Genomic DNA, 17127 nt, shown 5'->3' with positions numbered 1-17127 from the left:
TTAACTTTCCAAGGGTGTACGGATGTGAATGATTGTGGGAGTTGCGGAAACAAGTTAGAATATGTTCGCAGGAGCCCCCATTCCAAGTAATGCCACACTAGAATCGTACCCTGGCCACAAGAAACGACTGCATTGAAGAGACATGACAAAGTAAGACTCTACTTAATGACAGACCAGATAAAGAGGACTCAAGATAGTTCTAGAGTTTGGGTCTGAAGAATTGTTACCCAAACTCAGGAAGTCAAGGGAAATAGCAGTTTTGTTGTGAAAGATCCTAAGTTTGGGTTTTGGAGGCTGAGGGAGCTATTATCAGGTAGAAATGTCCAGTGGGCAGTTCTAGATTTATGACTAAAGTTGGGAGAGATGTCAGGGAGGGAAATAAATGGCTGTGGAGTGTTCGGTGATGAGATTATAATGGTATGGTTTGTCTCCGTATAGTTTCAGTTTCTGGTGCTGTTCAAACAGAGGGTTATCTAAACATTTCGGCTGCACAGGAGATTGAAAGACTATATCTGAAGATGAAATAGATGATGGTGAAAATTCTCTCAAGTTCTAAGATTCTCTAGACCTTCTCCTTTAGTTAGGGAAAGAAGACACACCCATGGGGAAAGCAACTGCAAACAAGACAGCATCATATACGGCCGTAATACGCACCGACATCATAAATTGCCAACTTGGACAGCTCAGCCATCAGAGATTGGTACTGAGAGGTATCAGTTCATTGTGTGATTCAGACCAAAAGTGAATTTGGAGTTTGAAGAAGACATGATCTTTTGTGTTCCAGTGTGAGCATTCAAAATTTCACATACGGTTGACTCATTTGGATAAACATGACCCGTCCATGCTGATTGATGGTGTTACCTGTTCCCCAATGTCAACTCACTCACGTCGTCTATTTTTCTGTTTCTGCAGAAGATAGATGAAGAGAACGAGGCAAACTTGCTAGCAGTCCTCACAGAAACACTGGACAGTCTCCCTGTGGATGAAGACGGATTGCCCTCATTTGATGCACTGACAGATGGAGATGTGACCACTGAGAATGAGGCTAGTCCTTCCTCCATGCCTGACGGCACCCCACCGCCTCAGGAGGCAGAAGAGCCATCTCTAGTAAGAACCCTTCCTACTGTTTAACAGGAATTGGAGTTGCCTCTGGCTACCCGCTGCATGGGTATGATGTAGTAACAATAAGGTCTGGATTTTTAATTTAGACTGATGCCAAAAACAAGTCCCGAGCAGACTCAGAGTTGCAAATTCTGTGATTCTGTGTTTAAAAATGTTGGTAATAACAGTCTTCATGTGGTCTTACTACGGTTTTAACTTTTGCTATGTTTGTGTGTGTATTTTTATTTCTTAGCATTATTTATGTTCATGGTAGAAGCTTCGAAAACGTAGACAACCCAAAAAGAATAGACCAAAAATTCACCTGTAAAATCAAATAATCTCTGATGGGAAAAAAGATTGAAATCTCCTCTTGTTTTAAGATACATCATCATGTTTGTGAATTTGAAATATATGCATAATGGTTCATGTTACATATTATTTTATTGTTTGGAGATGTCCTGGTTCATTGAGAGATTTCTTGTGGCTGGATATTTAGTCTTTTTCCTATTTTTCACCATCATAAATTATATAATAATTGACACATTTATAGTTTTATTCTTATGCCTACGATTCTAGAAATAAAAGGCCGATCAAGGGATATGCAATATTTTAAGATTTTGGATCCATAATTCTTATGAAGATTGAAAAATAGTAGCACATTTGCAACCTAAGTTCCCTAAATTTATGGGAGGCAATGAAGAGTGAGTTTGTTGGCACTGAAGAGTAAATTTTCTTTTTGATGCAGTGCTTGCCCAGAATTTTATTAGTTCTAAGACACAGTTTACCTTCTCATCTATGGTGGCCATTTGTCATTTGCCATAAATCTGATGTAAGACTATACTATGTAAATTATGGAATGCTATCCTCCAAACTTTAATAATGTTCCTTGGCTTGCCATTTAGAGGTTGTTTCTCTCCCTTCTCTAAGTTTTTTAAATGTTAAAAGGATTTCATGTAAACATATGGAGACTCTGCTTGTACTGCTGTTCATTTAGAGATTTCTGGTTTAGAAGAAACTACCTCATAAGTAATCGCTACCCTCCCCCCAGCCCCACCATTTTTCCATTTGCTGTTGGCTTTGCTGTCTGGTACTTTGATGTCTTTACATTGATACCAGAGGATTTTCATCCACATAGTTGGTTCACCTGGGAGGGGTTGTTGACTCAACGTCATACCGCCTGTCCGACCAGGGAGGTCCTAGAAGGCCAGCAAGTCAGATGAAGAAACAGAGGTCAAGAAACAGTAAATGCTTTGCCTGAGGCAGAATCACATCTCCTGACTCTATTTACTTACAAGTCTTTTTCAGTGATAGCCACTCTTTTATCATAAATACCCTTTGAATCAGTAAAGTGAAACTGGATTGTAAAATATCATTCAAAGCATTACAGAATCTTTTATTTATTTTCACTTGATTCATTTGGGTTACTGAGGGGAAAATGTCCTATATTCTGTCCCCAACCCCCAATTCCTCATTTAGCAGTGCAACTTTTCTCAGCTAGTAGGTATTTGGAAATCCTTTTAGGAGGATCCTTTTTGTCTTATTTTATCCAAAAAAAAAAAAAAAAAAGGAAAAGAAAATCAAGGTAGACAATACTGAGTATCACATGTAGGGAAAAGAATACTTTCACAGTTGGTAGTGTAATGCCGAATTTTTTCTTACTTTTTAAAAATGCATTTCCTTTAGCACTATTGTGCCTTGGTGTGACTATAATTAAAGAGTGAGAGAATTAATTTTTATAATTAATTAATATTAAGTTTGAAATTTCAGTAACTTATTCTAATGCCTACAGGATGCATAACCTTTCTCGCTTTTCCCCTCTCATATATTTCTAGCTTAAGAAGCTCTTACTGGCACCAGCCAACACTCAGCTAAGTTATAATGAATGCAGTGCTCTCAGTACCCAGAACCATGCAAACCATAATCACAGGATCAGAACAAACCCTGCAGTTGTTAAGGTACAATGCAAACTTTTTTAATATAGGAGGGCAAGTAACAAAGGATTTTGCTTGAAGCAGTAAAACAAAAGATAGGTTTATTTCTATGCATTCAGCTGGGATCCTGCAGTTGCTTTATAATGTGAAACAATATGAAATGGGTTTCCAAAAGCAGCGCTCCAGCTACATTAAACTAGAAAGAGTTCATTGATGCTCTGTCTTTGGATGATTGGAATGGAAGTCCCACCGTCTGTCACTCCTTGCCCACTTTATTAATACACGCAGCAATGTGGGTTACAATAAAATTTGCTGCTAGGCTGGTATTATCTATGAGTGACTTTAAGATGCAGGATTGCCGTTTCTCCAGCTGTCTAACCTGAGAAAGATTGCTCTGGAATCACTGCAAAAGATCTATCTCTGCCATTAATTGGATAGAATGCTGGCAATGACATAATTCGGTTAGCGGGCTATATTAAACAATGTTTGTCTTGCCATTCACTGTGAGTGAAAACGGAGCGTTAGGGGGTACTTAAGAGAATTGTGAATACGGGACTCTAGCAATCAGTGGCAAATTAAGGTTTAAACCAGCTTATTTTTTTTTTTTATTCACAGTAAAGGCGCTATAGGGTCTTGTTAGTTACATGTTGCTGAGTAGGAACATTGAAATGTAGGAGAAATGAAATAAAAAGCTGCATAAATGTCATTTAGGAATTTTAAATGTAATTTTCTTTCCTTGTTCTGCAAACAATTATTCACAGCTCATAGATCTAGTACACTTAGACTGAACACTTCATTGAAAATCTCATCTCTTCAGAAAACCTATATCCATTCTGATAAGGTTCAGTTCACTAATTTTAGCTTTCTTTATGCCTTGTTTTTAAGACCGAGAATTCATGGAGCAATAAAGCGAAGAGCATTTGTCAACAGCAAAAGCCACAAAGACGTCCCTGCTCGGAGCTTCTCAAGTATCTGACCACAAATGATGATCCTCCTCACACCAAACCCACAGAGAACAGGAACAGTAGCAGAGACAAATGCACCTCCAAAAAGAAGTCCCACACACAGTCACAGTCTCAACATTTACAAGGTAGGCTGGGGACTAAAACACAAGGCAAAGCAAGCATGCACCTGGCTGGGAATGCCCAAACCTCAGGCTTTTGCCCCACTGCTGTCTCTCTGGAAAGGGGATTCAGCACTTTATTAGAGACTTATAAAAAAAAAAAAATCCTTCCTTGGACACAGGCTGACCATGTCCTATTCGGCTGATATGCAGCCTAATTCACAATCACCAAAAAGCACCTGAAATGTGAGCTGGGTGGGGAGGGGGTGGTGAAAGGTTTATGTGAAATCTGAATTGCCGAGATAATTGAAATTCGGAGCAAGCTGGGCTAGCCAATAGTAAAAAGCTGTTCTTTTTTTTCCTTTCTAATAATGGAAAGAAAATGAATCATTGTTGATTTGTTGTATACACCTTAAAAAGGAGCACATGGTATTTGTGCAGCCTCTCCTGATTAAGTGCATTCGTTTTTTTTTTTTTTTTTTAAAGACCACATGTTATACTCATAGATTTTATTTTGTAAATAAGGATTTGGAAATCCCTGGAATTTATTTGTATTTGCTTTCTATTAAAAAATATTGCCCAGATCAAACTAGGCATCTGGGTTGATGTTTATTGTCCCCATACATTCTAGAAGGCTGATGCTTCTGAGGCAGATCAGAGTGATTTGGGGAAAACCTGTTTGGCAGAGATATAATTTTCTTTCTTTTTGGCTCTTCCCTCAAAATCGTCCTGTCTTAGAGGCCCAAAGGAAGCTTGTTGAAAGTTGCGGTTGCTTGAAAATATCTCAGCTTCCACGTTAACCCTACCTTTAACCTCGTGATGGAAGCAGGCATAGTCTTTTTTTATTTTTATTTTTATTTTTTGAGATTTATTTATTTATTTTAGAGGCAGTGAGAGAGAGAGTGTATACAGGGAGGGGGAGGGAGAGGGAGAGAGAGTCTTAAGCAGACTGTGCGATGAGTGTGGAGCCCAGCGTGGGGCTTGATCTCACATCCTGGAGATCAGGACCCCAACTGAAACCAGGATCAGATACTTAAGCGACTGCGCCACCCAGGCGCCCCAGAAGCAGGCATATTCTAACATAGCAATTACAAACACCCACTTCTTTTTTCCCTTTTGTTTCCCTGACTGCCCCTTCCAGCTGCAGAGTGGTAGTCCCTGATCCCTGTTTTGAACCATGATTATTTCATACAGGTATGCTGTTGCTCCTGGTTTTAATTAGTATTTTCTTTCCAGTGTTTTCGGTTTCCCTCTCTCATCCCTACCCCACCATAAACCTTCAGGAACCTTCTTTTAAAGTTTTAAATTGGCTCTCATTTAGGTTTTCCCTGGTGGTTGTCTCAGAATCCCTCGGCCATCCTTTTCTGTCAGTTCAGGGAAAAGATATTTATTGAAATGAACCACATTTTTTCTGCAGCTCGCCTTGCCCTGATTGGCCCCTCACGCACTATGCGCTGGACCAGTTTTCCTTAGAGCAAAACCAGCAGTGCTATGGGATGCAATGGTGTGGAGAGCCTCGGGTGAAGGGAAGGCAGCTGAGCTCAGTCTAGTGAGTGGACTGAAAAATTCACTGGGCTACTGTCCACCTTGTACTAGTGTGTCCCAGTCAGGCGTTTATTTTCTGGAGCTAAATCTGAAGTCCTCAGCCAGCTATAACCCTGTAGTCAGTGAACCCAGGCCAGCGGCACATGTTTTAAACATTTTTTTAATTTACATATTCTTAAAATTGTATTTGGCCCTTTTGGATTTTGAGAGTTTGGGAGGTTTTTAGGTTTGTTTTTTAGATCCACTTACCACTAATATTACTGAAAAGTCTTACAAACCATGGCAGTGAGGACTTAAATTAGCCTGTGGAGGACATATTCTTTAGATGAGACCTGCTGTATGCGGATTTTTTTTAGAAAGATATATGCCTGTGGCAAAGCATAAAAAGTTTATCCCCAAACAAAGCCTGTTAACAAAAACACAAGAAAACAAAACCAAACAAACAAAAACCCCACAAAATTCCTATCGTTATTAAAGGCCAAGAACAAAATAAACATGGCTGGCTGTGAATAACCAACAGGAAATAAATGCTCAGCTTCAGGATTTATTTAAATTTTGATTCAAACTTTAAAAGTAGAATCTATATTAACGATTAGAGACAGTAGCCCAGGATCCACTGAGGTTTATCCTTTCTTGATGTATCATAATGTTCTTTCACTGAACTGCATGTTTGCTGTCTGTGATATTGTGGGGTCAAGTTCTTTTCACTTCCTTAGGATAATGGCCTGAACTTTGGCTCATGTTGGTGTCTCCTGTATTCATTTATTCATTCATTTGCTAATGTATTCATTCATCAAAAAGACCATGATCTGCATGAAAAAAATACATTCCTGCCCTCAAGGATCTTAGAGGCCCTGGTCTGTCCATCATTGGAATAGTGTGCATTAAACTCCCAGTAAACCAAATCAGTGCTCCTCTCATGGTAGCTTTTGTGTGTGTGGGCATATTCAGGGATGGCCTTCTGTACTGTATGTGCTTTGGGGCTGAACCTTCCTATAGCCTTCTCTTCCTGTTTGCCATCGGTCCCATTAAACATGGCCGCTGCCCAATGCTGCCCTTCCAGTGCCCTTGCCATCACCTATACCCAACTGTCAGAATGTTAGGGATCTTACTTTGAGCATTTCGGAGAGCCTGCCCTACACCTTGAAAGCTGGAATCCCAGAGACCAATTTTCAATGTATATATACTGTGTATAGTACACAGTTCATATCTAACGATACTTGCTATGGAGCCTGTATGCATGATCCTAATTATGAGTTGAACGCCGAAAATGTTGGTAAATTTCCTTCATGAGTGTGTTCTTTTGGAAAGGCTCATTATATCAGACATACTAAAAAAATTAATCTAAAACCAGTTCATTTATCTGTATATATAAAAGCCAATCAATCAATGTACCTAATTTGTAGAAGACAGCGTGAACTTCATATTTCTGGATGCACATTGGATAGATGATAAACCATTCAATTGTTTAAAAAACTAAATCTAAATCGACAAATTAAATATGTAAATACTATTTATCCAAGTAAAGTATGTAATTTCAGCCTAATTTGGACATAAATAATATTTTCACATTTCAAAGGACCTTAATTACTGGGGTTGATTAATTTACTTTAATATCTATTGAATGCAATTCCTTTTGGTAATAGGAAAAAGGAAACATATTCTGGGCTAACTCTGCCAGTAACTAGTTTTATGGCCCTGGAAATATCATTTCACATCTTTAGGTCTCAGGTTTTTCATCCATAAAATGAGAGTTTATTCTAAAGAACTTTTTAGTTTCAAGTCTATGATTTTCATTACGTAAATGACTACCTCTTGACCTTTTGAAAGTAGTTATGTTAATGAGAAAAAATTGACATAAACCTACATACATATAAATATATCTTTATAGATAAGCATATATATATATACATAATATGTGGATGTATATCCCAAGTACGTTTCTCATCATGTTTTCCCCTCCTTCTGTTCAAAATACAAGACTGCCAAGGAGAAGCAATTGAAATTTTGGAGTGAGAAGAAGATTCTTACTCCACCCTTCCTAATTGGGAAATGCCTCCTGTAGGAGGTAAGATTTAGGAAGCATAAAAGGAAGTAAATGAGCTCTCTTTGAAAGTCTATAGGTCTCTCAGCTGATAAATGCAGTATCTTACTTTGTCTCTAAGATTTGGGGATCTGAACCCCCTTTAAACCATCTGGGTCAATGTCCACAATTTGCCATAGTCTCTCAATTAATTTTCAGTAAATGGAATGGTTATTGCTTGAGCTTTGGCCTCATAGAAATAACCTATTCTCAGGGCTAGGTATAAAATTATACATTTTAGGAGAAAAATCAACTGAATATTCATAACGTTCTGTTGTCTTATAGTTATTCTGCTGTTTTCTTGTCTAAACAAACCATGTACTATATTCCAAATTAAAATAGAAAACATTATTTCTCTCTGATGGTATGATGCAAATTTTGTATCCTTAACAGAGATGCTACATTTTGGGGAAAATTCTGTTTTTGTATGTGTTTTTGAATGATAGTTTACCGATGCAAATGTTGTTTGGAATTTGTTTTAGAATATGGACTGTTGTCTGACTTTGATCCAATATTCAGGGATTTCCTTATTTTAGTTTTCCAGTTTCCAGTTTCCAACCTGATTGTAGTAAGAAAAAAAATTCTAAAAAAAAACAAACCCTCAAAAACTCAATATTTCATAATTAGTTTCCTTTTTTTTCCTTTAGCCAAACCAACAACTTTATCTCTTCCTCTGACCCCAGAGTCACCAAAGTAAGTATTAAGAAATGTAACCATTTTCAGAAAGGGAAGGGGGTTCTAATACATTTGGCTACAGCAACTCCATTTCAGTTTGTTTTTATAAATGTGCCATATCTTCCAGTGACCCCAAGGGTTCCCCATTTGAGAACAAGACTATTGAACGAACCTTAAGTGTGGAACTCTCTGGAACTGCAGGTAAGCCTTACATTTCACTTGGAACTCTGTGTGTGTGTGTGTGTGCGTGTGTGTGTGTGTGTGTGTAATATGTATTAAATAATAGCACATATTCTCCATGTGATTAATGAAATTAACAAATAGTACAAGCAACATTGGATAAGAAGTTACCTATATATTTTCACTTCTTTTTTTCTTTTAAAGAGAAGACATTTATTGTGTGTCAGACCTGGGCCAGACCCTCTGATGTATACTGTTGCTTTAGATCCTTAAATAACCCTATGTCAGATTAAGACACCAAAACTCGAGCAGGAGAAGAAAATAACATTTATTGGTCTCCTACTCAATAAATGTGCCAGGCATGTAAGTGGTTTTGACTAGTTTCACAACAACCTCATGAAGACAGTGGTAATTTTCTCATCTTTAAGATGAGGATATAAAGTTCAGAAATGTTAAGCAACTTGCCCAGGATCACAGAGCTAGAAAACAAGGAGCAAAGTTTTGAACGCCAGTTTATTCATTATATCAATGTTTTAATTGGAATATTTTCTCACTCACCATTATACTTAATGGTATAATGTCTTATATATGTTACCATTTTTATATCTTTTCAGCAAAGGAGAAAAATGAAAATGTGCCCATTCACCAAAACAAAATGTACTTAGATATTTTTAAACAAGAGTGATTTTCTTCGCCATTTGGACTTCTGGACTCATTTAGTCAGTCTTACTTTATGCTGAAGAGGAAGGAGCTTTAAAAGCTTGGAGCAACCCCTGAGTAACTTAATAATCCACAGACTTCCTAGGCAGACTTCTAAGTTGGGTGTAAATGGTGCCTTTGCACTGAGTGCTTTAGGTTTAGGTACAGAACTATACCAGAAAGTGAATCTTAGGCTGTCTGAACAAGAAGTTCCTTGGCTCTGGCCATTGCTGATAAGGGTAAAAGAACAGTAACTTAAACAAGATGCTTTCGACCAGAACTATAGTGCCTACATACACCATGGTCATTGTCACTAAGTTTAATTTCACACTTTGAGTTTGCTAAATTACCACCTTGTGAAAGGTCTACTGCATGATCGCATGATTTGGTCAAGCAGTAGAGTAGTTAATTTCATGGTATTTATATATATTCTGTGTGTGTGTGTGTGTGTGTGTGTGTGTACACATATACATATGCAAATATATACATGTCTTTATATGCATATATACATATATACACATATACTCACTTATAGGCATATACATAACATCATTTCTTAAATTGTAATTACTTATATGGTTATAAGTAACTTTTATGTATATATATCATATGCGGTAGAGACCTTCTTATCTGACCAATAAGAATGAGTATTTTGGTGTGTTTATCCAAAAAACTGATTAAAGTATATAGTTTTGTCATTTTACTTTTGCCTAAGTTGTATAAGGAAACATTCAAATATCAATTTGTTTTTGTATAAGAAACAGAGAACTTTGCCTTGAACTTAAATGTCCGAATTGGCAATCCATTCATCTTTCTGGCACAAACTGTAGTAATAATAATGTATCTTAGAGAGGTGCCTGGGTGGCTCAGTCGTTAAGCGTCTGCCTTCAGCTCAGGTCATGATCCCAGTGTCCTGGGATCTAGCCCCGCTTCAGGCCCCTGCTCGGTGGGAAGCCTGCTTCTCCATCTCCCACTCCCCCTGCTTGTGTTCCCTCTCTCGCTGTCTCTCTCTCTCTCTCTGTCAAAATAAATAAATAAAATCTTTTAAAAAATGTATCTTAGATGGTATCTACTGTTCATTTCTTGCTTTTTAAAGGAAAAGAATTAAAGATATTTGTGTAGTAGTCTGAGTGCAAAATCATTGTGGATTTTTATGATTTTCACATAAGTAAATAATAATCATAATTTCCCATGTTTTCCCAGTGTTTCTGATACCACCTGTCTACAACTAATTTGACTTCTCTTCTTTTAGTGACATACCTTTATTGGTTCTTCTTATAGAGACAATTTTTCTTATACTTCATTCAATGGCATCATAGTTTATTTCCTTACATAATTCCAGTTACCACTATAATAGACATCAACTGGTTTGGGAAATACTACTGTGGCTCAGTTGAAAGGAATCTATTTACTCTGAGTGTTCAGAATGTTGTATTAGTTACTTTGTTTCAGAGAGGATTGAGAAAGCTTCCATTTTATACACCCACACCAAGGCTTCTGTTAAAAGGTTTTTATTATTCTCTTACTATAAATAATTTAAGCTTACTATAAAAATGTCAAAAATATAAACTAGTGGAAAAATATTCATAATTCTTTTTTTTAAGACTTATTTATTTGAGAGAGAGAGAGCATAGCAGGGGGAGGGGCAGAGGGAAAGAGAGAGGGTATCTCAAGCAGACTCCCCGCTGAGCAAAGAGCCCAACAGTGGTGGGGGTGAGGGGCCTCAATCCCACAACCCTGAATTCATGACCTGAGGGAAAATCAAGAGTCAGACACAACTGACTGAGCTACCCGGCCACCCCTATTCACAATTCTAAGATGTAAAGTTACCAATGCATTTTTTTCCCCATGGATAATTTAATATGTTATATTTATACTATAATCATTTTGTGTATATAATTTTGCATCCTGATTTTTCACTTAACATTTTAATGAGAAAGTTTTGTATTATCACAGACCCTTTTGTTATCAGGTTTTTAGTGTTATATGACAGTTTTAGTAGGTACATCAAAATTTATTTAGTTGTAATCCTCTTATAAAGTTAGGTTGTTTTAAAGTGTTACTGTTTTGAAATAGCACTGCATTAGAAATGTTTGTTCATATTTTTTTTACTGAAGTGTAATTGACACACAATGTTATATTAGTTTCAGGCATACAACATAGTAATTCAACACTTCTATATATTATGCAGTGCTCACCACGATAAATGTAGTTACCATCTGTCACCATACAAGTTTATTACAATATTATTAATTCCTTATGCTGTGCTTTTCATCCCCGTGACATATTTGTAACTGGAGGTTTGTACCTCTTAATCCCCTTCCCCTATTTTGCCCTTCCTCCCACCTCCCTCCCCCTGGCAATCACCAGTTTGTTCTCTGTATTTACGGGTCTGTTTCTTGTTTGTTTGTTTTGTTTTGTTTTTTAGATTCCACATATAAGTGAAATCATATGGGAATTGTCTTTCTCTGTCTGACTTATCACTTAGCATAAGACTCTCTAGATCCATTCATCCTTTCACAAACGGCAAGATTTTATTCTTTTTTATGACTGAGTAATATTCCATTATAGATGTATACTACATCTTCTTTATTCATCTATTGCTTTTGTATCTTGGTTTTTATAAATAATGCTACAATAAACATAGGGATGCATGTATCTTTTTTAACTAGTGTTTTCATTTTTGTTGAGTAAATACCCAACACTGGAATTACTGGATTATATGGTATTTCTATTTTTAATTTTTTTTCAGGAATCTCCATATTGTTTTCCAGAGTGGCTGCACCGATTTACATTTCCACCAGCAGTCACATGGTTTCCTTTCTTTCCACATTCTCATCAACACTTGTTACTTATTGTATTTTTTATGCTAGTCATTCTGACAGGTATAAAGTGACATTGTGGTTTTAACGTCCCTTTTCCTGATGATTTAATGATGCTGAGCATCTTTTCATGTGTCTCTTGGCCATCTGTATGTCTTCTTCGGGAAAGTATCTATTCAGGTCCTCTGACCGTTTTAATCAGATATTTGTGGGGTTTTGTTGTTGTTGTTCTTTTCACTAATTTTATCTTATTTTCTTAAAGATAAATTCTTAGCAGTTTTTAATAGTGAATATAAAGATATCTTGGGGTCTTCTGGTATATATTGCCACATTGCTTTCCAAAGGAGTGCTTTTATTTATAGCCCCATTAGAACTACATGGATATACTTGCTTTATTACATCCTTCCTAGCTTTGGATTTCTTTGTTTTTGAAATGTTATATATATGAATATATCATTTTAATTGTATTCCTTCCATTATTGAGGTTATGGTGTTACAAAAAAGCACTTCTATTTTCTTCTTACAAAAGTTTTAACATTTTTCTTATTGATAGATATCTAATTTTAAGTAATTTAGCGATGATTTTGAAAGTTTAGGAGCCTACACTATTGAAAGACAAGTAGAGATGTATATAAGATACATTTTTTACGTATTTAGAATCCTTAAAAATATACGCAGTGGATTTATTTCTGTCAGTGAACCAGAATTCATCTGACTGGTTTAAATCCTTTCCTCTTGGGGCTTTGAAAGATTATTGGGTACAATGGAAATCAATTTACCAACATGTTTTTGATACCTGCTCTGTGCTTGTAATATGATAGGTCTTAGCAGATGTATAGCAAACGGGAGACCTAGAGACTGATCCATATAAAGCGTGAAGCATTGTCCTTGGCCTGCTAAACAAATGTTCTTGTGTTTAAGATGTGGGCTTACAGTCTGTTGGGGAAATAACACACATTGTACAAGTAGCATGAAGGAAAAATATTATTTATTACCTATAATGTTTTGTTACCTTCTAAGAAAGATGGGCCCAGGGGTGGTTTTTAGTTTATTGAGTGTGGTGGTTTTTAAGTGTGAAGATGCAAATTAGAGAAACTGAGGTAGGGCCAGATTGCCTTACAAAGTAGAAAGAATTTAGAGCTCTAGGAAAACAAGGCATGGAGTAGAACCTGGAGCATGCTGAAGGAGGCTGGGAAGAAAAGTTTGGAACTGGAGGGTGGTGTAAAGAAGAGGTTTTTTGGATAGAGATATCATGCATTTGAAATGCGATGCAGTATATGATGGCTGTGATTTCCATCTCCTCGAACAATCTTTAGTAGCATTTCTTGCATGGTAGGGATTGCATGATGTGACAAACATGGATTGCACGAGAGAATCACCAAAGGGAGAAAAGGAGTTATCAAGGGGAACCCTGTAACTTGGTTTCAAGTTAAATACAATGACTGCTCAGAAGATTGAAAAGAATTAGAAAGATGGTTCAAGGACAGAAAGAAGCATTAAGCTGATATCATTAGTGAAGGATCCAGGTGATCCATGGAAAGGAATGTGGAGGGAACTGTACTCTCAGTGGGCTAAACTGACTTGGGGAGCCTTAGGGAGAGAAATATTTGTAACAGATTTGAACTGCACAGATGGAAAGGGGAGAAGATACTGATGGGGCAGAAGCAAGAAGGCAGGAAATCAAAGCGATGTTTGAGTAACACTGTACTCGGCAATGGGCAGTGAAATCAGTAAGGAACTACAAGACGGAGCATGTACTTTTCCTCCTTCATCTTTTAATTGCTAAAATGCTTTTCTCTCTCCTTAATCTTTTCTGGGTCTTAGTTTCCTTAATGTTAAAGTCATATTTATAATCCCCAAATCAAATTACTGCCTGACTCCAAGGACTAAAATATAGGTTGAAAAATAAAATTGCCAGTATTCAACTATTTTTGACATCCCAAAATGGCAATTACATGTGCATTCAACCAGAATTTAAAAACTTCATAAGCAGCAAAGCTCAAATGGAAGTAGTCTATGATTTTTCTAAAAGCAGACAGCATAGCTTAGTGAGGTTGTTCAAAACCTTGGCTCTGACACTGGACAAACCCAAGTTCAAATTCTGGATCTACCATCTAGCAAGGTGGCTTTTAGTCATTTTAATTAACTTTTGTAAGGCTCAGGATCCTAATGAACCAAATGAAGATAATAATAGTACCTGTATCTCATTGAGTCACTCTGAGGTTAGAGATACAATATGAAAAAGGCTTCCTTCAGTGCCAGCATATAGAAGTATTCAATAAATATGCAATATTTAATAACTAATTCTGCATTAACTTTATCTACTGAGGTCATTGTATCTTGCTGCTCATCTTTTCAACTTTTGATTATCTTCACCTGTTCCCTTTCACTGACCCTAATGTTATTCTCTCTTTGGCGTGCTCATATATGAAGTTATATATTTTCTTTGTGGCAAAAATCCCTCTAATTCCCCCATAAAACTGAACATACACTGTTTGGGGTGTGGGTATGGGATTTACTAAATCCAGGTAGAAAAATCTCCTCTTTGATACTCTCTCAACAACAGCTCCTTCTACATTACTACACATTCTGGAGGTTAAGCACTCCCCAGTAGGCATGTTCTATGTTATCTTTTTGATTGTCGGGCCATTTCATTGTTGAGGAAAAAGCTATATGTTCATGCTAGCTCTGTGGTGGACCCTGGGTTCGAAGCATGTCTGTCTGATGAGAAATGAGGTCTCTCTCCTGAAGCCTGAATTTTAAAGATAATAGTCAACATCTGTTATGTTAAATAGGTTTCATTTCACTTGCCAAGTGTCGTTGATTGGTTATTGGCTGCCCGGAGCATTGTGTTGAGGAGGATTCCAAGGCCAAGTCTGTACTCAGTGAAGATGTCACGATCAATTAATGATGTCTGCCAGAGGTGCAGCAAGGGGGTGGACAGGGTGGAAACATACAGGTTGTTGATTCGTTGATTCTTGGTGTACAGGCTTAATCCACATGGTTCAGGCCAAGGAAATGGATCAAGCTGTTGCCCAGGACTTTCTGGTGTCTTCTTTTTCTTTACTCTCACAAATTCTCGTGAAATTTTTCCAAACATTTAAGCACAAGTGTAAAGAGTCAACAAAATCCTGAGACCTCCAGAATAATCCCTCTGCCCCATCTGCGGAGTCTTTGGGAAACAGGAGGGATGAGACAGGAAGTTTGCTTTATTAGGTATTGCCAGCTGGTCTGACTTTGTGAGTGTCCTAAACTAGCTCATTTTGACTGGTAAAAAAAAAACAAAAAACTTCTTTTTTACAGGTGTAAAACCTAATTTGATTTCAAAATAGCTGTTAGTAAAGCAAGATGAGAGGAGAGAATGCTCTTTTGGCAGAAGGCATTTAAATCTATTGCATATGGAGATTTTCAGAGTGCTAGACTTTTTTTTCTGAAATGGAAATGGCAAAGCAATGTCAGCTCAACCAGATGATGGTTTTAGCCAGCAGACACGAAGAAATTTGGTTAGGGACCAAAGTGGCTGACCCCAAAATTTCACGTATGTGTATATGTATGTATACATGTAGACTGTTTTCAAAGTTATTACTGTAAAAGTAATAAAAAGCAATATAACTATTTTATAACTCATTAGAGAAACAAGAGGAACCAAATAATCAGCACTTTCATCACCCTAACACACAAGGTCTTAGATGTTGTCTTCCGTTGGTATTGTGTTTTCCTCATGGTTTTAATGATAGAAGATGGGTGACTGGGTGCCGTTTATTTTTCACTTTGCTTTGCCTTGGTTTAAGCTGGCAGTCATTCAGACCGTACTTTGGTGGACTTGTGCTTAAGAACCCGCTCATTAACCAATCAATTTGTAACTTCTTTTATGTGGACTTTTATATTATTACCGTTTTTGGATTTCTCATTTAAAAATTCATTTTGCTGGACAGAATATTGACAGACAGCATACGTTTACTGTACCCTTTTGGTGTATGTGTCTTTTGTATGTGACTTATCTTGGGGGAAATAAACCGAAGCAAAATATGAGCAGTAGTTGGTAATTTTAAAAGGAAAGCCCTAGCATGAGAGAACTGGAAAGTGATTGTGACAGGTCATATAATCCATTCCTGAGCCCGAGGAGCCCAAGAAAGGGAGACCCCACAAATTCTCTTTACAGCTCATTCCAATGTTTGGCAACTCTTACTGTCAGGGATTTCTTCCATATTTCAACTATATCCTTCATTTTCTTTTTTTGATCTCATTCTTCTCGACCCAACATCTGGAAAGATCAGTCCTTTGTTTCTAAGTTACCTTCTTGGGAAATAGTACTATCCAAATTTCTCATAAGCCAAGGATAACAAAGCACTTTCCTCTCCCATATCGGCTTGCGGGGGGTTGGTGATGGTTGCCTGGAGAGACAGTTTTCCCCTACCCCCCCAACCCTGACCCCTGCTCCTGCCCCAGCAATGTGGGAAAGTGCATGGGCACCAATTCATATCTTCCATGAGCAAGAGTTGGGGAATTAAGCAGATGTCATAAGAATGCTCTGAAGCTTTTCTGTGAGGCCAGGTTTTCCCCCAGGAATCAGGGGTGATAAAGGACATACTGAAAAAGGAGTAAAGGCAGAGGCACCTGCAGTCAGGGCAGCCTGGGGTGATGGCCTCCAGAGTACTGAGCAGGGTGTGAGAGGTTCCTCCCTGGGACCATTAACACTTCAGCGGCTGGCTCCTCTGGACCTCCAGAGAGTCCTGGGGAAGTTGAAGGCCTGAGGAGGGCCCGAGAGGAGCTTTTATAACAAAACATTCTCACTAGCAGAGCAGTAACAGTTCATACTTAGTATCAGCCCGTCCTGTGATCTCTTGACACCCACTCCAAGTTCTTGAGGCATAAAATCTAGGAGAGCGGTAAGCCACAGGCCTCTCTGCCCAGTCCTTCTTTTTGGGTAAGTGTTTAAGCAAATTAGAAACTCATCTTCTCATTGTTTCTCCTTAAGAAATATTTCAATTAACATGTGACCTAAGAAAAATCCCACTGTCAAAGAAA

The 17127-nt window shown here is 37.6% G+C and overlaps 1 protein-coding gene across 5 annotated transcripts in view; it reads left to right on the top strand.

The window, feature by feature from the left end:
* Positions 1-17127, top strand: part of PPARGC1A (PPARG coactivator 1 alpha) — a 634502-nt gene that overhangs the window by 592891 nt on the left and 24484 nt on the right. For all 5 annotated transcript variants that reach the window (XM_073891485.1, XM_073891486.1, XM_073891488.1 and 2 more), the window contains 5 exons: positions 913-1107; positions 2934-3056; positions 3918-4122; positions 8371-8416; positions 8526-8599. In XM_073891485.1, the coding sequence (XP_073747586.1) occupies positions 913-1107; positions 2934-3056; positions 3918-4122; positions 8371-8416; positions 8526-8599 (643 nt within the window). The remainder of the gene's footprint in view (positions 1-912; positions 1108-2933; positions 3057-3917; positions 4123-8370; positions 8417-8525; positions 8600-17127) is intronic.

This window comes from Callorhinus ursinus, unplaced genomic scaffold (genome assembly GCF_003265705.2).
Source record: "Callorhinus ursinus isolate GAN/ISIS: 27379988/994484 unplaced genomic scaffold, GSC_fseal_2.0 scaffold4, whole genome shotgun sequence".
Lineage (NCBI taxonomy): Eukaryota > Metazoa > Chordata > Mammalia > Carnivora > Otariidae > Callorhinus > Callorhinus ursinus.
The sequence above is the reverse complement of the archived record's forward strand: the minus strand, read 5'-3'. Positions and strand labels throughout refer to the sequence as shown.